General features: G+C 41.1%; 1 protein-coding gene across 1 annotated transcript; it reads left to right on the top strand.

Annotated features, from left to right (window-relative positions):
* Window positions 1-3593: 3593 nt before the first annotated feature.
* LOC141157413 (ficolin-1-like) lies at window positions 3594-15846 on the top strand. The gene is made up of 9 exons (XM_073644642.1): window positions 3594-3793; window positions 6966-7079; window positions 7178-7222; window positions 7934-7969; window positions 8589-8627; window positions 12670-12797; window positions 12878-13007; window positions 13095-13229; window positions 15301-15846. The coding sequence occupies exons 1-9, from the start codon at window positions 3706-3708 to the stop codon at window positions 15546-15548; spliced, it is 963 nt and encodes a 320-aa protein (XP_073500743.1). The 5' UTR covers window positions 3594-3705; the 3' UTR covers window positions 15549-15846.
* The last annotated feature ends 2285 nt before the right edge of the window (window positions 15847-18131 follow it).

Raw genomic sequence — 18131 nt, 5'->3', positions numbered from 1 at the left:
ACTCACCACCTCTCGTGGCAGCCTGTTCCACTCATTAATCACCCTAACTGTCAAAAAGTTTTTTCTAATATCTAATCTGTGTCTCCTCCCATTTAGTTTCATCCCATTGCTTCTAGTCTTTCCTTGTGCAAATGAGAATAAAGATGATCCTTCTACAATGTGACAGCCCTTGACATATTTGTAGACAGCTATTAAGTCTCCTCTCAGTCTTCTTTTTTGCAAGCTAAACATTCCCAAATCCTGCAACCGTTCCTCATAGGACATGGTTTGCAGACCAGTCACCATTCTGGTCGCTCTTCTCTGAACTTGCTCCAGTTTGTCTATGTCTTTTTTAAAATGTGGTGCCCAAAACTGTACACAGTATTCCAGATGAGGTCTGACCAAAGAGGAGTAAAGACCGATAATGACTTCACGTGATCTAGACTGTATGCTTCTGTTAATACATCCCAGAATTGTATTTGCCTTTTTTGCTGCTGCATCACACTGTTGACTCATGTTCAGTCTATGATCTATTAGTATACCTAAGTCTTTTTCACATGTACTGTTGCTTAGCTCTATTCCTCCCATTCTGTATATGCTTTTTTCATTTTTATTGCCCAGATGTAGTACTTTGCATTTTTCCCTGTTAAAAACCATTCTGTTGGTTGCTGCCCACTGCTCCAGTTTATTTAGGTCTTTTTGAATCCTCTCTCTCTCTTCTCTAGTATTAGCTATCCCTCCTAGCTTTGTGTCATCAGCAAATTTAATCAGTTTACCCTCAATTCCTTCATCTAAATCATTGATAAAGATGTTGAACAATACAGGTCCCAGGACGGAGCCCTGTGGTACCCCACTTGAGACATTCATCCAGCTGGATGTGAAGCCATTTACAACCACCCTTTGAGTCCGATCACTAAGCCAGTTATGAATCCACCTAACAGTTGCCTGGTCCATTGCATACTTGGTCATTTTTTCAATAAGGATGATGTGAGATACTTTGTCAAATGCTTTGCTGAAGTCAAGATATACTATATCTACAGCATTTCCCTGATCCACCCAGTCAGTGATTCTGTCATAGAAGGAAATTAAGTTAGTCTGACATGACTTGTTAGTTACAAACCCATGCTGACTCTGGTTAATCACTTCATTCTTATCCATGTACTTACATACATGTTGTTTAATAATTTGTTCAAAGATCTTTCCTGGTATAGAAGTCAGACTCACCGGCCTATAGTTCCCTGGGTCCACCTTCTTCCCCTTTTTGAAGATAGGAACAACATTTGCTCTTCTCCAGTCTTCTGGGACCTCTCCTGTTCTCCAAGAATTTTCAAAGATTATGGAGAGTGGTTCTAAAATTTCTTCTACAATCTCCTTCAGTACTCTGGGGTGTAATTCATCTGGACCTGGAGACTTGAACTCATTTATGTTAGCTAAATATTCCCTCACAATCTCTCTGTTTACTGATAACTTGGATTCCTCTATTCCTTTAAAAGGACAGTGAAGATCAGTTGATGTTACATTTTCTTTCTGAGAGAAAACAGATGCAAAATAGGAATTAAAAAGTTCGGCCTTCTCAACATCCTCTCTTACCATTTCTCCATTTTCATCCTGTAAAAATCCTATAGCATCTTTGACTTTTCTTTTACTTTTGACATACCCCCAAAATCCTTTTTTATTGCTTTTGACATCAGAGCCTGTTGCTCAATAGCTTTAGCTTTATGCAATTATAGAGGTTGTTGGTTCGAGTCCCAGAGAAACTCACAGAAAATAGAAAACTACTTTTTTGGAATTTATTTAATTATTTTTAGTAGTATTATAGGAACAAAAAAAATCTGACTTTTTCTTCGCTTGTAGAATACAAATACATAGAAATACACTGCTATATACAATGTTTCTCTATGTATAAAAGTAAAATCTACTTCTGAGTCCACTAACTCCAATACTCCTGTCTACTTCATTGTGGACTGTGGCTCATTGATACAGGGAATAGATTAATTGAATTTATGCATTGAGCAGAGAGATGTGGCCATGCCCTCTCCCGCTCCAGAAGGAGGAGCTACGTAATGATGACAGAGGTGAATATTTGAAGTCCGGGACTAAGCCCTCAAATCGGGACAGTCCCATTGAATCTGGAACAGCTGGGAGCTATGTTTCCTACCTCATAGATCTGGCGGCATCATAAACATGGAGAGGACCAAGATAGACAAGATATTTCAGCAGCTGATCGGGCCCCCTCTCCTTCAGGGCCCCTGGCAGCATGTCTGCCCCTGAATAGGATCGATTATGTAAATGACTCTCAAAATGATCGGCGTTGGATCTGAGTGTCAGTTTATTGTGATCCGATTCTCTTGCATGCGAGAATCGGAGAACAACTGTGGAAAAGATGGAGAACTTAATTTCTCCATCTTCTTCATTGTCTGAGCCTGTGGATATCTAACTAAACTCTGATGAAAAGTGCTTATACAAGTCCATAGGTCTGTGAAAATACGTACAACACATGGATGGCATGTATGTGCTGTTCTTTTTTAACATTGCTAAATAGAGGAGAAACTTTGTCATTTATTTATTTATCCATCTGTGAAAAACACTAATGCCACTGATGGTAAAAACAGGCACACTGATGACACCGTTACTTCTTTCAGGTGTCAGTTTTTGCTCGCACAAGAAAAATGGACCAAGTTTCATCAGTTTTTTTCACTGATGAGAAAAAAAAGTTCCTCCACCTTCTCTTGTCTATCAGTCATTGAAAAGTGGACAGCACACGGATGGTATCCAAGCACTGTTTGATTTTTTTCAAGGACCCAAAGACTTGCATTGCCGATTTTGATCCAACACTCAGATCAATATCGGACATGTCTCCGCAATTTTGCACAGACCGCTCAGTCCAAGGAAAAAAAAAATTGCAAATGTGAACAGCCCCACAGACTGTCATATGTACAAATGCTATAAAGAATAGAACATGGCACTTCTGGTAGGTAGGAGCTCAAATAGAATCCTATCCAGTTATTCAATAAACATAAAAATCTGTCACTCGTATATGATTGAAGAGATGATTTTTTAATGATTTCTTCAGATTCTGTACATGTATTGTCCAGCATACTGATGAAGGTCTACTGTATAGACCGAAACGTCGTCTGTTTTCTAGATTACTACCATTGTTAAAAAATCATCTCTTGGGTCCTATATGAGGGACAAATTTTTATGTTTATATGTACAAGTGATATCCATGAAAAACACTTAGAACGCTCGTATGAGAAAAACGGACATTTGAATGAGTCTTAAAAGTAAGGGCATCCGCTGAGATCAACGTCTTGTTCTTGGACAGGCATTTTGAAAAGTATAGACTAAAAAGAAAAATGAGTTGTGTAATGGGAATTGCAAACATTTTGAAGTTGAAATTCTTTCTGTATCTCACTGATTGATATGTATTTAGGTTAATTTTATTTATTAAATGTCAACCCAAAAAATGGAAATATCCGGTCATGTGTGTGTGCAATACTTTTGGAAATACTTTGAAAATAACAAATATAAATGACTAAAGGAAGCAGGATTGTGACATACCGGATATTCCACAGATATTTGTTTAGGAATTACTAACATGTCCAATCAGATCAGCAAACACTATATTGTGCAACATTCTCTGGATTATATACAAGAGGAAACACAGTATGTTTGTTAAAGTGGGTGCAAACAAAAACCCATTTCATTAGGATAGCTGAAGGTCAGATGGTGAGTGTGGAGACGATGTGGACTTCTGTGGTCTCGGTGCTCTGCCTGGTATCCTGTATTAGAAGTGCTGAAGACGCTTGTCCAGGTGAGTAATCCCTTCTGGGTGCCTAAACAACATTTATTATTACATATTTCATGCCGGGGTCATACAAGCAGATTGATTACAGTATGTAAATGACACTCGGCTAAAACTCTGATCAGAGTGTCAGTTTACTGTGATCCAATTCTCACGGATGAGAGAATCGCAGCAAAGGTGCGGAGAGGAGGCTGAACTTAATTTCTCCATCTTCTCTATTGTCTGCACATCTCTTCTGTTTACTGTGATACAATTCTCTCGGAAGAGAGAATTGTAGCCCAGGTGTGGAGAAGAGGGAGAACTTAATTTCTCCATCTTCTCTATTGTCTGCACTTCTGTTTACTGTGATCCAATTCTCTTGGATGAGGGAATCGTAGCACAGGGGCGGAGAAAAGGGAGAACTTAATTTCTCCATCTTCTCTATTGTCAGACTGCACTTGGATGACATCCGATTGCAGTCCGATGTTTTATATGAACCCATAGACTTGAATGGGTGCACGTGGTCCGATTCGATCTGTAGGAAAAAACGCAGTTCTGCGCTGCCCCATAGTATAATATTGGTCCGAGTGATGGTCCACATCAAAAACGCATGTAATCCGCACATGACTGTATCAATAAATTTGCCTAATACGGAATCACAGCCTTTTCTGATTAAGGTGTTTTTCCTGTATTTTTTTATGCGTTTTACTCTTTATTTGATGCATTTTTGGTGGAGATAAGAAGCAGCATTTTTCAAGCTTTGATTCTGCAGATAAGCTACTGCATAATTTTACATGCCCTTTTTTTGTCTCCCTGTATAAGTCTATAGAGAAAAAATACACGTGAAACTCTGCGGGCAGGGGGTAATCTGTTGGTGCTGTGAACGTTGGCATTTTCCAAGCTCTGATATTTATAGGAGACTGTCTGATTGCAATTCCTATAGTGTCGTTCTGATTGTGCTGCTAATACGAGCTTTGGATGAGGTTTACACATTAAATACATTTTCCAAACTCTTCCTCAAAATCTTTTCTAATAGGAAAACGTGGAAGACTGTAGGTATGTATGTATGTAGTTTTCACAGATAGACTATAATGAGTATTGTTCTATGTGCTATTGACATGACCGTGGTCAGATTAGACTGGATTTTCATGGTGACAGGTTCCTTTAACTCTCATTCAGGTGTCTGTGTGACGTCGCTCGCCTTCTGTAAGCCCTACCCTGGGAGATGGGGGACACGGAGCCGGGTCCTGTGATGTAGATGGGGTGCAGCCGTGGCCCGGACCTGCTACGTGCCCAGGGCCGTCACACTAAAAAGAGATGGTACGGGCTTATCCGGGTTGAGTGGCTGATCTCGACTGCGCCACCTGTGGCATCTGGTGAAGGCCACCAGCGCTGCTGCAGTCCGCTGAGGCCTGATGTTATCGCAGCCGTCGTTGTTACTACTCCCCACAGGCGGAGCAAGGCCTCAGGGCAGAGGGACAGGATGACGGGGGTAGTAGTCTAGAAAGTCTGAGTAGTGCGGTGTAGTGCAGAAAAAAGAGTCCGGAGGCCATAGGGGTTAACTTCCAGGGCTTTTACTCACGAAAGAGATGGCAGTAGGAAGGCGTCTCCCTGCTCCTCACGGAGTTCTGCGGTCACCAGAGACGGGGGGGGGTCCGACAACCTCCGAGTAAGTCCAGTGTTAGATCAGGACCCCGCACCAGAGTGTTCCTAGACTTCAGACCGGGTCCTTTCCTGTCTGTGTGTGTGTGTGTAGATAGGCCGGGTCTCCCTCTGAACTTCACTCAGAAAAAGGGTACAGGTGGCAGCTCCGCTCTTTCCGTTACCCGGTGGGATCCTCAGGGCCTACCGGGCTTCCCTGACCAGGATGTAGAGTAGCAAGGTCAGGTGTCGGGGGCCGGTACCCCTCTTGCAGCCGGAATCCCTCTGAATAGATCAGGTTGGCGAGGACAGGTGGCGTATACCGCTCCGTCTGCATCCCCCCTGGGAGCCATTTGCGGTGGAGCTACACTCCTAAGCTCCGGGCCTTCTTAGTCATGGTCCTCGACCGGGCTGAGACATACATTATCTGCAACCTGCCCCTCAACCCAAGGCCAGGGTATGAGGGCCGTGTCTCCAGCCGCTGCAGGTCCCCACAGGATCCATGTTCAGGGTGGAAGATCACAATCGAAAGAACCATGAGCCCAAGATGGCTGTGTATTAAATATGAAATTTAAAGTGTCACTAAAATGTGAATCCTCCACTCTCACCCACTAATTGGTTCCCCTATCTCTTGGTTCCCCAATCTCCCGACTCCAGTAGGGGCAGCACCTGGTGCATACTAGCCCCCTCTGGTGGGAGAAGTGTGGTGTTGGATGTGGAGGTTGGGTCATGACCATCACAATGTTCTTACCTCAGAGGAGGAACACTACACTCCATTAAAGAAGTGCAGCATCCCTGTGGCGGTCGAACCCTCAGGGGCGCCACATCTGTTTTTAATGTACGCCTTCAGTCCGTGTTTTTCTCTGATAGAATTCATACCCATTGTAGTCTATGGTGCGATTCCCAGGTCCATGGATTTCTTTCGCAAAAAAATGATGGAGACTTGTCCATTTTTGATCCAAGTCATGGATGAAAATAACTCATACAAGTTTATAGGTTTTGTTAAAATCACGGACAGCGCTCGAATACCATCAGTGAGTAATCCATGTGCTGTCCGCTTTTAACATTGTAATAGGTAGGAAATAGGATGATGTTTTATTCCCAAAGAACGATCGTATCAGTGATCTCTCTGTGCATTTATTGTAGAAGTGTTGTCATCCTGTCCAAACTGGCCATTAAATGACCGCTGATCGGATTGCATGTAGTCAATCGTTTAAGCCTCGCAACGCTGAGATGGGAAGAACTCCAACTCCATCCGATCACTGGAAGAAGAGCTACAGAATCTGATGAAAGCGACTGAGATGTGGTCCGCAACTTCTATATGGGAATCATTGATCTAACGTTCCTCATCCGCTGTCTACTGATTCCATGGCTCAACCTCCAGTGGTCAGAGCTGGACGGAGCTATTTCTGTCTCACATGTGAAAGGTTGAGATGGAATCAATATTTCTGGTTTGGGTTATAACACTGATAAATTCTAAGTGTGATTCTAGTTGTAACATTTTACAATTAATTTCAAATGTAATGTCCTTCATTTTAATCCTTTATTATCTTGCTTCCAGAAGTAAAATATGTGGCAATTGGAGAAACTGAGAAGTTGACTATCCTACGAGGATGCCCGGGTCTGCCTGGACCTTCAGGACCAAAAGGTGAAGCTGGTCCATCAGCAGAGAAAGGTGAATATGTATGGGCTACTATTTCTAATCTTTTATGTTAGGACAACTGTATTTGGGATATCTGCATGGTGATAGATAATTGCTGTTTTTTTTCCCAGGATCTAAAGGAGACCCCGGGAAAGCCGGGCCTGCAGGACAACAAGGTTTGCAATGAAATAAATGTTTATACTCTAGTGATGGGAATCTCTACTGTATGTATATCCTGAAAGATACTGTAGCTCCTTCACCTGTGCTAAATAGACTACATTATTGATCTATACCTAAAATATATACATACGTATATATATAATTAGCAGTAGTCAAACAATTGAATGTTCTCGTTACAAAAATGAATCGACTAGATGTCATAAGATCGTGAAATTCTTCATGATTGCAGGAAAATTTCATAACAGCTGCACTGTTGAACTGGGGTTCCAAGGGTCCACCAGTAACCAACTCCAAGACCCCACTTTTCAGCTACATGCAAATGTGACATTATCCTCAATCACAAATTTATATATTACAATGAACTATGTAGATTGATAAATGAATAAGATGCAGCTTTCTCTGTACACAATGATTCAAGTATGTAAGAGGGGGCCCACCGGAGGATTCTCCTGTTCTCCTGTGGGCCAGTCCAAGCCTGGCTGCTATTACATGAGGGTTTTTTTCGGTTTTACCATTTATCTCCCCTTTAGCTCATGTACTAACAGTTACAAACACCTGCGTTATCCCAAAATGAATAATATTTCACAATGATACGTTTATTATAGACCACACAAAAAAAAGAGAAAATCAATATATCCCTCGATCAAGTCGACATCTAATACATGAATGTGCATCGGTATTCATTACTTTCTTATTTATTATTACAGGACCTGCAGGCACTCCTGGATTAACAGGACAAAAAGGTAAGATGAACCGCATAGGCTGACTACTGAAGAACATCTCGATATGGAATCTGGGGTTCAAGCAATTTAATTAGTAAACTAACAATCAGTTTGACATTGGGTCCATCTACAGTATAGACACTGGAGCAAAGGGAAAGAGGGGCAGTTGCAAATTAAAACCAGTCAGGTTGTGGTTTTCATTGCAAACTGGCACTAAAAATGAGAGCTGGGATCTGATTGCTTGCCGTAGTGACTGCCCCATTTTTCCTGATTAATCCCCTTTGTGTCCTGCTGTTTAATTTGTCATCAAATTTCTCTTATTTTCTTTTATATATATATATATACAATGCAGACCAAAAGTTTGGACACACCTTCTCATTTAAAGATTTTTCTGTATTTTCATGACCATGAAAATTGTACATTCACACTGAAGGCATCAAAACTATGAATTAACACATGTGGAATTATATACTTAACAAAAAAGTGTGAAACAACTGAAAATATGTCTTATATTCTAGGTTCTTCAAAGTAGCCACCTTTTGCTTTGATAACTGCTTTGCACACTCTTGGCATTCTCTTGATTCTTACTATCCACTATCGCCTACTGTTGCATTCATTTTACAATATTTATTTCTTCTAGGAGAAAAGGGGGATTCAGGCAGCTCAATTCCAGCGTATGGTGGGTCCTAAAATATACATTGCATTTGGGTAATATAAAATTATGTTCTGTGCTTTTTCTCTTTTGTAAAATGATGGCATCTAATGTTCTGGAATTCTTTTAAGAATTATTGATTAAATTGGGTATTTTTTTACTACATTTAAGTACAATATAAAATATATATATATAAAATATATATGATAAATATATAGTATAAAATATATATATATATATATGGAATTATAATTCCATATATATATATAATTATTATTTAATTTTTTTTTGCTTTCGCTTCAATTCTATATATCGCTTCAATTATATATATATCATTTAAAATATAATATTATTATGTATATATTATATACAGTATTATATGACAGCAATCAAGATTACTTTGTCATGATGCTGTACTCTGCACATACTGAGAGCTGTATCATCTCACTTGCAGCCAATGACAAACTTGACAGCTGCGCTCTGCATAGCCACTGAGTGAGATGAGAAAAGCTGCACTGCATATTCTACAACTCCCCTCTTCTCTTCTCACATGTAATTTTGTGAGACGAAAGATAGAGATCTACTGGCGAAGCTGTGTAATTTTTTTTAAGAAGTGTCCCCTTTAAAAGAAAAATCACTAATATTATAATGAACTTTTAAGTTTTTACATACTTTTTACATAGTAGGGTTAGGATTAAGATTAGGGGTAGTGTTAGGTTTAGTGGTAGGGCAATAAAATAGTTAGGCTGAGCTTAAAAGGAGACCATTGTTTATACTTTAATCTGAAGTATTATAGAAGAATAAAAGCATCACAAGTTCAAGTCCCCTGAGGAGACTAAAATACAAAAAAATGTTTTAAACATGTTTTAAAAATATAAGCATTTGAGCAGCCCCCCCTTCTCAATTTAAAAATAATGAAATAAAAAAAAAAATAAGCAATTAAACATATCTGGTACCCCCATTTACATAATAGTCCAATCTATCGAAATCTAAAATTATCCTATTTTTTGGACTATAAGACGCACTTTTTTCCCTCATATTTGGGAGGAAAATGGGAGTGTGTCTTATAGTCTGAATGTAGCTTACCGTAGGGGGAGGCGGCAGTGGTGTGGGGTCACAAGAGGCTGGATCGCCGCTACAGGAAGCCAGGGGCTCCAGGAGTGGAGCAATACTGCGGGCCCTGGGCTGGGAGGGGAGGGCTCCAGGAAAATGGCATTTTTTTGTAGCATTGTTGGCATATTTCTGAAGCCCACCGCAGGGAGAGCAATGGCTCCTGCCTCGCACCACCAGGACACCCCTTCCTCCCATCCCAGGACCTTCAGCATCGCCCCATTCCAGCCTCCGCCAGCTTCCTGCAGCGGCGACCCTGCCTCCAGTGATCCCACTCCGCCGCCGCCGCTCCCCGGTAAGCTGAATTCGGACTATAAAAAGGACCCCTATTTTCACATTAAAAAATTTTTCCTACTTTCCTCTTCGTAATTGGGGTGCGTCTTATAGTTCCAAAAATACGGTAATTGACTTGTTTGGTAAATTGAATACAGTGAAAATGTCAGAATTGGCATTTTCCTTTCTCAAAAAATACATTAAGAAGTGATCAAAACATCATATATACCTCAAAATGGTATCAATAACAACATCATCTTGCCAAGCAAAAAATAAGTTTGCAGACTGCTCCATTGACGAAAAAATAAAAAAGTTATGGATCTAAGAAAATGGCAAAAAAAAATATTTTTTACATAGTTCTGAATTGTTTCAACTACTAAAATAATTACAAAATGTTTTGCCATCACTGTTGCCAGGTCATTTTTACCAAAAATCAATCGTTAAAACAAAACAAATGTTGGCATTAATACTAGCTCATCTAATTGAAACCTCCAGGCCTCCTCCAAACTATCCCGCTCTGAGGGCTGCTATTTTGACATGGAGAAATCTTGTAAATAAATCCCCTGACCGAACTAGCCCGACACCAATAAAAAATATTCCTCTCACAGTACTGGAATTTTTAATACCAAAACTCAATCTATCGTCGTGGTTGGATAGGGGAGTACTGTATGTAGATGATATTATGCAAAACGACTCTTTAGCATCTTTCTATTATCTTCAATCCAAGTTCTCTCTTCCTAGAGATGAGAGAACAAGTTGGAGATCTATAGCTAACTATTTTTGAAATTCTTCTCCCACTCTTTCTCTCCCACAAATGGTACAAGACCTTATAAATTCTCCAAACAAGACCCAACTTTGGAAATCAAACATATTCTATAAAATCCTCAATGAGGAGACAGACATTCCTGACCACTTATTCGTAGGGGCATGGGAACAAGAATTGAATCTCAAAATAGATTTGCAAAAACTAAAAAAAACATTAGCTATTACGTACTCCAATACTGCTTCTGCCAAGATTCATGAATCCTACTTTAAAATGCTATCTCGGTGGTATTGGACCCCAGTCAAACTCCATTGTATTAATCCGGTAAACTCACCAAATTGCTGGAGAGCCTGTAACAACCCATGTACTTTATCCCATATATTTTGGAGCTGCCCAAAATTGGTAAACTTCTGGCTAGGAATTAAACAACTCATAACAGATATCACCGGTTTGAGAATTGACATTACTCCTCAGCTTGCTCTTTTATCCATAGGCATAGAAGACTTTCCCAAGCAGCTGCGTTACATAATTTCACACATACTCTTGACAGCAAAACTCATCATAGCTTCCAGATGGAAAAGTGATGATCCACCAACTTTAATACACTTGATAGAAAGAGTGACGCAACATAGCATATTTGAATACAATGCCGCCATTAGGAGTAACTCCTTCTCAAAATACTTAGAACGTTGGGATCTTTGGACCTCGAAATACTCTCCCATGTTATCAAACACGGCCTAGGTGACATGCCTAGGTTTGTTATTAGCTCATCTTCGCTTTTGTGACAATCTTAATTTGAGATGATGATGAGGATTATGCTCAGTTTGACTTGGATTTCATTTCGGATTTTCTACTCTACTTTGCTTTAAAATACTGTCTTTATTTTATCAACCTCAATAACATTGTATGCTAATATACGAGAATCTTTTAGTTTTTATATATGTTTCCGTGTGTTATGGGAATTGCAAACTGTTGTGTTCTAAATGTGAAACCCAATGTTTCTGTTTAAATATGTCTGTTCCCCTTCCCCCCCTCCCTCTTTTATTTATGTACCCCCTCCTCCCATTCTTTCCGTTTTATGGAAAATTTCAATAAAAATATTTAAACACAGGTCATTTTTACCAAACACTGCACACTGTAAAAACTAAACACATATACCAATGACGAAATTACAGGTTTTTTCCAACTTTTTTTAGTAGGTTGTATAGTAATGTAAATGGTGTAATTCAAAATGACAAGTTGTGTTGGAAAAAAATAAGTTCTTATATGGCTATGTAGACGAAAAAATAGTTATGAGTCTTGGAAGAATGGTGGGAGGAATATTAAAATGCTGAAACAAAAAATTGCTGTGGCGGAGATGAGTTAAAGGGGTTGTCCACTACTAGAGCAATCATTTCTTGATCTAAATGGTTGGCCTTGATAAAATAAAAAAGAATTATACTCGCCTCCCATGCCGGCACCGTTCCAGCGGGGTCGGCACTCGCGGTAACAGGGCTCTCATGGGGTTGTTGTGACACGTGACATCGGTGATCAATCAGCGCCGGCGTCACTGTCTCCGCCTTCATATGAATTGAACATGAAGAGGGAGTCCAGGCTGCAGCTGATCTCTGACTTCCTCTTCATGTACAATTTATTCAAAGGCGGAGACAGTGAAGTCGGCGCTGATCATAATAACCGCACGGGAGCTCTGGGACCGCGAATGCCGACACTGTTGGAACGTCGCCGGCACAGGAGGTGACTATAGGCTTTTTTATTTTATCGGGGCCGAGCGTAGGGTATGACAAGGAGTTGTCCAAGTAGTGGACAACTTCTTTAAGAAATCAGCCCAGAATTTTCATGATTCCTCAGCCATCTTATTGGTAAAAATATTTTATTACATTTTATTCATTATATCTCCACTTGCAAACCTTTTATTTCTTCCAGCTTCTCGAAACTGCAAGGAATTGCGTCAACAAGGGAATTTCCTCAGTGGCTGGTACAAAATATATCCAGATGGCGAGAATCCCCTGACAGTCTTGTGTGACATGGACACAGATGGAGGAGGATGGATTGTAAGCGATAAAACAGCTTTTGCTTCTTCTAAGTGACTCTTTCAACAGAAGTTCTCACTCCATCCCATCCTTGTTGATAGGTTTTTCAGAGACGGTATGATGGCAGCGTGAATTTTTTCAGAGAGTGGAAGGACTACAAGCAAGGGTTTGGTAGTCAGCTTAGTGAGTTCTGGCTGGGGAATGAGAATATTCACCGCCTCACCTCTTCAGGTAACGACTCCGTCACGGACAGTTCTCTACCAGAATCCTTTGTCCTTGAGTTCATTCATTGACTTTTTTACATGTTTGACCTTTCAGGAACCCATGAATTTCGAGTTGATCTGACAGACTTTGAAAATAATATCAGTTTTGCAGCTTATGCTTCCTTTGCCGTATCTGGAGAAGGTGACAATTATAAGCTTCACATTGGCGCTTTTACTGGAGGCAACGCAGGTAATTGTCTTTCCTGTTAATGGGAATCAATATCCAAAGCTTCTAGAGCAGTCACACTGTCGTGGCATGCTACAACCAGAGGTTTGGAGACCCACAGTTTTGAGGTCACTCTTCTAGAATATGTAACAGGTCCGTCAGCATCGGGACTCCGACCAACATTACCTTCAATGAGCTGTTATAGTCAGGGCCCGTGCTAGAGAAAGTGGGTTTGCCATTCAGGCCTCTATGAGAATTATAATGGTACCATAATGGTTATCAACGAGCTAAAAAGATATAAAGGTGTAATAAAAAAAAATTTCACCAGATTTTGGCAATTTTAGGTCTATGATTTACTTGTGTTTTAGTTAAAAGAAAGCATTTCTACTTTGCAAATATTACAAAATATCATGCCCCAAGGGGTAACGTTTCTACATGCTAATGTGAGGAGACTTTTAAACCTTGAAATGCTCCTTTGGGAAATTAAGTATGCAAATTGCCTCTTCAGAGAGGAAGAAAACTTGAATTCTAGCGCCACCTATTGGAAGTAACAATCCTAAAAGTCAATATTTACCCTTTAACGAGCCTTGTCACATGACTTAGGATAAAAGCCAAACTAGAATCTCAATTTGCAGACACTGTGTTTCGGGGCGCTGCCCCTCATCAGTGCAAAATTCTAGTCCTCTTCTTCTCTGAAGAGGCAATTTGCATATTTAATTGCCCAGAGGAGCATACATGGCTTAAAAGTCTCCTCACATTGGCATGCCAGGCTTGGCATGTCACCCTCCACAAGGAGAAACATTACCCCTTGGATTCTGGTCAGAAGCCTTTCATACAGCCAAACCAAATCTCACAGTTTGCACTGATGAGGGGCAGAACCCTGAAACACAGTGTCTGCAAACTGAGATTCTGGTTTGACTTTTATCCTAAGTCATGTGGCGAGGCTCGTTAAAGGGTCAGTATTGAATTTTAGGATTGCTACTTCCAATAGGTGGCACTAGAGTTCTGGTTATCTTCCTTTCTCAAGAGACAAGATGCATAAAACATCAAGGCAAAAACCCACAACACAACTGTAAGACCCCCCCACCCCCCAAAATAGTGAAACCAAATATAGTGACTGAGATTTGGTAAAGTGGCTGCCCAGCCGTGAGCAAAAACCTTACTTGCATGTCATTTTATTGCAAATTGTAAACTCTTTTTATGCGTTTTTCGCATTCTACACATGTGTAATCATTAAAAATGCATGCATAATTACATGCGTATGTAAGCATTCACGTCTCATTCTAGCATTTTTTCCATCCTCAATTTGTTTGCTATCCTCCATCTTATCCTTAAAAGAATCTTCTGATAATTGTTTTTTTTTTTATTGCTTAAAAAAAACGAGTGGGTCCAGCATTCAGGGTGGGTCCAGCATTCAGAGTGGGTCCAGCATTCAGAGTGGGTCCAGCATTCAGAGTGGGTCCAGCATTCACGATGGGTCCAGCATTCAGGGTGGGTCCAGCATTCAGGGTGGGTCCAGCATTCAGGGTAGGTCCAGCATTCAGAGTGGGTCCAGCATTCAGGGTGGGTCCAGCATTCAGAGTGGGTCCAGCATTCAGGGTAGGTCCAGCATTCAGAGTGGGTCCAGCATTCACGATGGGTCCAGCATTCAGGGTGGGTCCAGCATTCAGGGTGGGTCCAGCATTCAGGGTGGGTCCAGCATTCAGGGTGGGTCCAGCATTCAGGGTAGGTCCAGCATTCAGAGTGGGTCCAGCATTCAGGGTGGGTCCAGCATTCAGAGTGGGTCCAGCATTCAGAGTGGGTCCAGCATTCAGAGTGGGTCCAGCATTCACGATGGGTCCAGCATTCAGGGTGGGTCCAGCATTCAGGGTGGGTCCAGCATTCAGGGTAGGTCCAGCATTCAGAGTGGGTCCAGCATTCAGGGTGTAAAACTTTGAATCTATTCCATTTCATAGGCAGGCCCACTCCTGTTTTTCTGGAAGCATTACTAAATGCATGGATAGAGGCAAAGACGGCACAAAGGGGATTCCAATGTTAAAAAGTAGTCTGCACTATGTTTCTCTTAGCTTTTATTCTTTTTCTATTTTCTATACAGGTGACTCTCTCACTTATCACAACGACCGCCCCTTCTCCACCAAAGACAGAGACAATGATGATTTTCCAGAAAATTGTGCAGGAAGGTTTAAAGGCGCTTGGTGGTACGGGGGATGCCATAATTCCAATCTGAATGCGCAGTATCTAAGAGGGAAGCACACCAGCTACGCCGATGGAGTGAATTGGGAAGCTGGAAATGGGCAGCACTATTCTTATAAAATAACTGAAATGAAGTTCCGGCCTGTTTAATATGTCTGCTATTTTTATGTTAAGGTTGACAAAAGCCCTATTGAATCAGCCATTGACAGTCAGAAGTAACTCTTGTACCATAGACACAGATCGTATCAGTCAATCTGTGGTCTCAGAACACCATTCATTTTCAGCCCACAAATACATAAAATAAATTGCCTTTGTTAATTCGTAGCCAATTACTGATAAAGTTAATTGACATTGCCCAAATTCATGAAGTGATCTTGATATCGCACATTTATATATGTAACCTCATGTGTTTTGTTCAATATTATGAAAGTAAATGTTTTCTACTGAATTGTTCTGTCTGTCGACCGTCGTACAAACGAACTTGATCATCTATACATAAAACAACGATTATGAGGGACGAGCGATTATCAGGCAGTGTAAACTAGCTGCCAAAGACCCGACAAATGATCAAATTACTAGGGCGTACTTAAGAGAAATGCAAGAGGTCTTAGATGCCGCTCACTGTAAGTGAGAGATCCGCTGTGTTCTTAAAGTTACTGGTGTCAGAAGGAACAGACAGACCGAAGGAGGAAAAGCTGTGCTGCCCAACAGAAGAGTCTGCGTCATAGCTAGGAAGTGGGGGTAAGTAACCTTCGCTCTTAAGGTGCACTACCCTAAGAGCTTTAGAGAGAGACACAAAAAACATGAAAAAACACTCCATGCCTGAGCTTCAGTTGGTTTACCACCATTACTGAGAGATAGTGAAGGATTGCCACAGTTGAGAAAAAAATAGAGGCTTATTCCTGACTCTGCCTTAAGCCAAGTTTAGCCACTCTTAAGAATTGAGCAGCCAAACCAGAGGGAGTCTGTAAACTGTTGCCTGAGTGTTAAGAGTTGAGTCATGCCAGAAAGGGATAGATATGTGGCAATTGTGAAGAACATGCTACCAGTAGGCACAAAGAGACAGACAAGGAACCACAAGAGATGTGACTGTTAGTGGAGTTGTGGCATATAACTGAAAATAGCCTTACTGCTGTAGAAAGCGTGATGTGAGAAGACCATAAGGCCACTACAAAGCCCTATGAAAAAGCGGGTCCAGCCCTAATTAGAGCCACCCTCTTTGTAACTGAGTAAGAACCTATTCAGAAGCAAACATAAGGCCCTTCTTTTCTGTGTGATCAGGGGCCATTATGATAATTGCTAAGGAGCCCCTGATGCCTGTATGCCAGTGATGACAGTAAAACTGTCATGATGCTGTTGTCTGATAACCCGGGACCACGCACTCATACCTGGTCCCTAACGCTAGGGGTGCCCTATCTATCCCTGTTCCCCAGGTTACTTCAGATGGCAAAGATGCTGGGGCCACATACCTTGCTGTTCTACTGAATCAGCCCTTATCTGTCCCCTCCCCCACCCAGGGAAGCAGGGAGGAATAGTGTATGTATATATACACCAACCAGACAAACAAGGAAGGATGTCCAGGGATAAAAAATAAAATACCAAACACACAAAATGGGCACTTACAGACAGAGGGAGACATCAAAGGGATGAGGAAGGTAAACAAAAATAGAAGAGGAAGGGACTATGCACATAACCAAAACACTAAGCAACAGTCACAGAACAACTCTCCTTAAACACCTTTACTGAACACTGAATCCTCCACTCCTCACCATGCAGTACAAGACTTAACACTGGCAATAAAGATTGCCAGAGCAGAGACTATATAGGAGAAGGGAGTGGCTGATACTGCACAGCTGAGAACTTCCTAGAGGGAAGTTACAGAGACTCAAAGCTGAGCAGATTAACTCCTGCACTGCTGAAAGAAACCAGCACTATTTAATAAGAGGGAGAAGTGCTTCTACTCAACTCAGACGCTGCGGTCTTCTGGCTCCTCTCTGTCGTGGTAAACTCGTGACAAAATATCACATCACCACCCCAATCTAACTTTTCTAGATCCATTACTATGTACACCTACCTGGTCAATTTATAATTTTCCCAACTAGATAATCATTAGATTGGCCAACCAATGATCCTGAGAAGCCATAGCAAGGCTTAAAGGGGTTGTACAGTCCAAATCAATAAGTCTGCAGTCACTCTGTGTGACTGCAGACTTATGAATCCCCCCCCAGCTCGCGCACTGTGCGCTGCGGGGATCCGACCCAGGACCGGAGGGTATGTATGGGTCATACATACGCCCGGCCTTGCTTCCATACATTTGTATAGAGCCGAGACAAATGTATGGAGAGTGAGGCTGTGCCCACTGGCTGGGGGTATGTATAACGTATATATACCCTCCGTTCCTGTGTCTGAAACCAGCGAATCTCCGCAGCGCACAGTGCGTGTGCTGCGCGGATTGATAAGTCTGCAGTCACACATAGTGGCTTATTGATTTGGACCGGAGAACCCCTTAAACAGGAAAAATAAATCCAAACATAAAGCAATCTTTTTTTATTTTGCACAACATTTAGGAGCCATTTTGAAGAATTTATCACAAACAAAATTTAACAAATACCACAAGGAAAAAAAATAAAAGTATCTTAGAAAACCCCCCAGAAAAGATGAATTCGATCCAATGACTCCAATTCATCATGGATTGTATGCCAGAAATATGGCATAAAACAAATTCAAATACTG

The sequence above is a fragment of the Phyllobates terribilis genome, unplaced genomic scaffold, assembly GCF_046119375.1.
Source record: "Phyllobates terribilis strain yellow unplaced genomic scaffold, ASM4611937v1 Scaffold_8__6_contigs__length_399053987, whole genome shotgun sequence".
NCBI lineage: Eukaryota > Metazoa > Chordata > Amphibia > Anura > Dendrobatidae > Phyllobates > Phyllobates terribilis.
This window is presented reverse-complemented; position numbering and strand designations above follow the sequence as displayed.

Coding starts and splice junctions, on each gene's coding strand:
- LOC141157413 (XM_073644642.1), top strand. CDS start 3,706: ATGGTGAGTGTGGAGACGATGTGGACTTCTGTGGTCTCGGTGCTCTGC. Junction 7,223..7,933: donor CGGGCCTGCAGGACAACAAG/GTTTGCAATGAA, acceptor TTATTATTACAG/GACCTGCAGGCACTCCTGGA. Junction 7,970..8,588: donor TGGATTAACAGGACAAAAAG/GTAAGATGAACC, acceptor TATTTCTTCTAG/GAGAAAAGGGGGATTCAGGC.